The following is a 5,334-nucleotide window of genomic DNA, read 5'->3' on the forward strand; positions in this document are numbered from 1 at the left end:
GTCACGTGACCTCGATGACGCAACACCCCCAAAAAACTTTGTCTTCAAAATAAGGGTGCGTCTTATATTCCGAAAAATACGGTATCTATCATGTTTACAAATAAAGTAGAGTTTGAGTGTTTAAAATCCCGAAGTTTTCCTAAGAAGGAGATACCTTTCCAGTTATTTTTAAAGTTAGCAAATTATTTTTGTGGAGTTGGTGACAACGCTCAAATACATTGTGCGGAAGAAACTAAGTTATTTAAGTGTTTTATATTGGCCTTAAGCTTCAAGGATTTGTCTAAGGTAAAAAGAAATTCAACACAAATAAATTTAACAAGTTATTGTTTAGGCGCAAAGCTACGCAATTGGCTATCTCTGTCCTGTCCACCGTGGGGAACTGAACTCTGGATTTTAGCGTTTAAGTACTTAAACTTATCGCTGACTCACCGGAGAATGTTTTAATAGACATTAAAATATTGTGGTAAACTGTTCTATCGTAGGGCGGGTTCTTTTGAATTATTTGATAAAATAATGTCAAGCCCAATAAGCGTAACCATAATTTATTTATTCACTTCTTCAATTCCGTTTGCTACAAGCAGCTTTCACTTTGACCAAGGTTGCAGGCCTAATTTCACATATGCCTAACTTAATTATCAACTTACTTCTATAATTCCTCAGCTAATCGATCGAATAACTTCCATATCTCACTGACTAAGCACATTTATATCGTACACCTGTTTCTACAGATCTTCTCTATTATTAACTTTCCCGATCATAACCTCACGCGCCTTCAAACAATCACCTAAGTTAATTAAAACATTGAAAATACCGCTTATAACAATAAATTCTAGTCCAGTGTCCATTTCACTAGGGAACATCGGCGCCTAATACATAGGACAGAAGGGGCATGTGATCACACGTTTTCTTATTATTGTACCTTCTTCTTCTTCTTAGTTCCTTTTCGTTCCTAGTGGAAAATAGGGCTACAACAACACTTCACTTTCAGTAGCAAATTGTTACCGGGGTGGAGTTGCTAGCCCCACGCCCAAGTGGGCATGTTTGGTGCGACAAGGACGCGAACCGCGACCCTCGGAATGCGAGACGAGTGACTTATCCACCGGGCCATGCCAAGCCCAGTTATTGTATATACACTATTATTATTGTTAGATTGACCTGGCTTTTTTTTTGCCCCACCTCCACTTTTCAGCAAAGTTAGGAACTTGTGCTAGGGGATGCCTCTCTCGTTGTGCATATGTGGATTCTTTGTATTTAAGATTTTTGTGGTATTTCATGCATGTTGAATTATGATAAAAAGTAAATATGATATACATAATTTACGTAACTTTTCTTTCGCTTTTGTCATTGAGAATGACCAGTTTTTATTGACTTCATAGATTACGATTTCAACTTGTAGCAGACATTAGGTTTCCACACAGTATATTGTTTAAGGAAATGATATATCCCTGCCAAACAAAACCACAACAATCAATCAAAACTGGTTTGATATGCACTGGAGTTTAAAGCAAACTTTTAATTAATGTTTCGTAAAGCTCTAATTTGTATTCAGGAGTCTAAAGATTGATATTCTGTTTACATACTGTATAACAATACTTTTTTGTGTTCAGTGAATAACTAAAAACCCGATAATATCATAATATTGGGCCCAAGAGAGGTCATCGAACTTTGACCTTCGACAACTTTATGAAGTACCATAACCAAAATTAAAAATTAGAAAAACGAAAATTTGGACAGCAACAATTAACAGCTTGATTAACAGACCTTTTCACGCAAGTAGAAAAGAGGTAGGATTGAAGGTTAGTAACCTGTAAGTTATAACACTGAACATGGTAGCTTCCCGCCCATGTACTTTATTTGGTGTCACGAATTGTGTAGTCAGTTGGTGGTAAAAAACAACCAACTATTACACTCTAGTTGAAATTGCCTAGGCCACGTATATTACTTTGTATTATACAATAACCATTATTTAAATATATATTGCATCAAAAATCTGAACGGTGTATTACGAAAGTTCGACCAGTTGATTGTGGCTGGAAATCATCAGTTAAATAAAGATGTGACCTAGGTAATTACTACAATATGGATAAACGAAGTGTTAAATGCTGGTGAAACTGGTGTTTAAACTTGACAGATTCATTAAAGTCTTACTTTTGTAACCAAAACGATATAGGGTTTTTAGTAACATACGAAAGTTTACAATACTGCAAAAAACTCCGTTGGCTCAATGAGTCAGTTTTAGTGCCACGTATAGACCCAGTATGTCTTTAAAACTAAGAGTACTAGATCTTCATTATCGGAGAAAATGAGAATATTCTGTATCATATTACGATTTTTTGTGAAAAATGAATAAGACTTCGACTAATTATGAATTTATGACCATTTTATAAAATCTGATTACGTGGTAATTCATTTCAAATCCATATATTTTATTCCTTTGTTAAAGAGACGAAACAAGTTGTTAACCCTTATAAGCTTATACCACCATCGTATCAAACAAACATTTATGGCCAACCCGATTAGTGTAATAACGTATCGGTGAAGTTGAAAAATCACTTAATGGTTAATTTAGCACTAAGCCAAGATTTTTGTAAAAAATGTGAACTAAAGCAAAATTGTGGGTACGTAATGTACTCATATTGATAATCAAAGCGCTAAAGACTATAATGTCCCATCACGAGTTCAAAATTATTTTATGAAATTCATATGTTCAAAACAGTAAATGACATAATGATGAATAGACGGTTAGGTAGAAAATGCGAAATAAATATATAATATAAATATTTAAAAATAGAAAATAAAATTCATAGATCAATTATTTTTAGAAATTAATAAATATTAATAAAAAAAGCTCTAACTTGTAGCTGATCACATAATAAGTAGGTGAAAAAAGTAATGGAAGGATGACTAGACTAGCTGGCTGTGCAGTTTCTTACACAGACTGGTTACTTTATAAGGTTTGAATTTCGCACAAAGCTACATCAAGGTTATCTGCGCTAGCAATCCCTAATTTAGCAGTGTAAGACTAGAGGGAAGGCAGCTAGTCATCACCACAATATAACGCCCCCATAGTATAGCCATCCCTAATTTTGATATGTGTACCACACTGAAGGCAACCAGTCAGCAGCATCCGCCACCTGAAGCGCTACTCTTAATGAAATAACAGAATTGATTGTCATTCTTAAAACATGCCCACGCTGAAAGTGCGAAGCGTGTTTGTTAACGTTACATCTCGAACCCGAGACCTTTGAATCCCCAATCTGATACACTGTTAGACCACTGTTATAAACACGTAGAGAAAATTAGTACTGGGAATTTGAAATATAAGAAGTTGACTTTATTCTTTGTAAAGCATACATCTTTCTAGTGAATTCGTCTGAATAACATTATAATGATTTCATTTTATGGCACGATACAGGACTGCGCATACTTAATAGCCAGGAAACGTATGGAATGACTTCGGGTCAAATTCTAAAATCCGTCTCTAATTTGAAACACATATGTTAATATAGTGGTTTTTTAAACACTTTTAAAGCAGCAGCTCCCGAATTGATGACCAGGGAGCTATGAGGAGCTGCGATATGGTTTCAAGGAGACTGCAACACACTGAAGGACATTTCTTCCAAAAATTGAAAAGTGCCCGCGTTAACAAGTATTTATGTTATCACAATAAAAGAAATTAGTTTAAAAACAAAGTAGATAGTAGTAACCTAAACGAAAGTAAGTTAATCCACTTTTATGGATTAACTGATCAGTCAGTCAGGGTGTCATGAAGGTTCTTGAGCTTTTGGAATTTCTGATTTAAAGGGTCATTTTCTTCGGCTAATTTCACAATATTAAAATCATTTGCTTTTAGTTTTTAATATGGTATTAGTTATTTTAACCTGAAAATGTAATCCATAAATGTGTTATTATAAACAAGTCGTTTTATCAAAAAACTGTTAAATAGTTTATGATATTGTTTATAAACAAGAAAATATGTTTTTTCGCACATATTTTTTCAACTTGCTGATATCTGTAACATGATTCCAAACTGAAACATATATTGATTGTTGGTAACCTTAAATGACTGTGTGTATAGATATGTATTTCAAGTAAATGTTTCTAAGTATAGTGGTAATAACGATAAGGTTCTGTCAAATCAAAACTGGTTTACTGCAGTTTACCATCTGCACTTCAGAGCCAAATGAGGTCAATCATAATTTTGATTCTGTATTATGGTGGCTCTGTTTCTTACTTCAACAAGGTAAAAACTCGACAAGAAACATATATCCAAAGAAAACACATGTACCGCATTTAAAGAAAATTAATATTATAATATTTTTGGGTATTATTTTGATATATTTTATGTCTTCCTTACAGCCCTCTACTGGTGCAAAAGGAAATTCCGGAAGTGTTTTGTATTTTCCAGCAATTGCTGTGACTTTTGGATTTTTTATGTTATTAATATACTAAGAACTACCAAGGTAATATGTTATTTCTTATAATTGTAAATACTGCACATATATTAAGTTTACCATCCTTTAAAAAAAGAAAAGTACAAAGTGTCATTTACACTTGCATGTTTCTATGTTAAGTGAAATATTTTTTCACGGGTTAGCCTTATGATCAAGCTCTGCATTTCGGAGCTGCCGAGTTGGGTTCAAGTGCGTGCGACACCATAAAATATTCTCCGTATTTTAAGAGTTATCTGCATTATACAAGTAATAAACCTGCCCAACAAAAATAACTAGAACAAGAGAATGACTCTTAACCTTTTCATATCAAATTCCTCTATAAATGTTGTTTCATTTGCCACAAATAGAATAAGTTATGTATTAACATAAATGAAAATAAAGAGCGGCAATTAAGATGCACTTCGTTCAGAGGATCATAAAAACAAAGAAATAAAGTGTACGTGGCTTATTCTGAATAATATTACTTTAGCGATTTGATTTAGTAAATGAGAAAATATCATAGCTTGCACTTATCAATACTTTGTAAAAAAGTTAAACTGGAAACAGTAATTATTAACAGTTATAATAAACATTTTAACAAATGTTGTTTCTTCTCAGTGTAATGCTACACAATGGAATAACTGGAGTCTAATGCCGCGAGGAATCGAACCTCGAATTTTAGAGTTGTAACTCTGAAAACTTACTGCTGACTCAAAGGACCCTAAAATTTATAAAAGCTATATTTTAAAAAGTCATTTAGTCTTGTTTGTTGTTAGTTACAAAACTACACACTATGCTATCTTTGTTGTGCTCACCGTCGATATCGTAATCCAATTTTTATTATTGTTACGTCTCTGGTCGTTTGTTAATTTTCCCGTAAAATTTAATTCCGTAGAAACTT

The 5,334-nt window shown here is 33.4% G+C and overlaps 1 protein-coding gene across 2 annotated transcripts in view; it reads left to right on the forward strand.

Annotated features, from left to right (window-relative positions):
• Positions 1–5,334, forward strand: part of LOC111086714 — a 28,475-nt gene that overhangs the window by 17,286 nt on the left and 5,855 nt on the right. The window contains exon 3 of one of the 2 annotated variants that reach the window (XM_022390668.1): positions 4,360–4,463. The exons of the other annotated variant lie outside the window; for it this stretch is intronic. Coding sequence (XP_022246376.1) covers positions 4,360–4,452 — 93 coding nt within the window. The 3' untranslated portion in view covers positions 4,453–4,463. The remainder of the gene's footprint in view (positions 1–4,359; positions 4,464–5,334) is intronic. 2 annotated transcript variants of the gene reach the window in all.

This window comes from Limulus polyphemus, unplaced genomic scaffold, assembly GCF_000517525.1.
Source record: "Limulus polyphemus unplaced genomic scaffold, Limulus_polyphemus-2.1.2 Scaffold1351, whole genome shotgun sequence".
Lineage (NCBI taxonomy): Eukaryota > Metazoa > Arthropoda > Merostomata > Xiphosura > Limulidae > Limulus > Limulus polyphemus.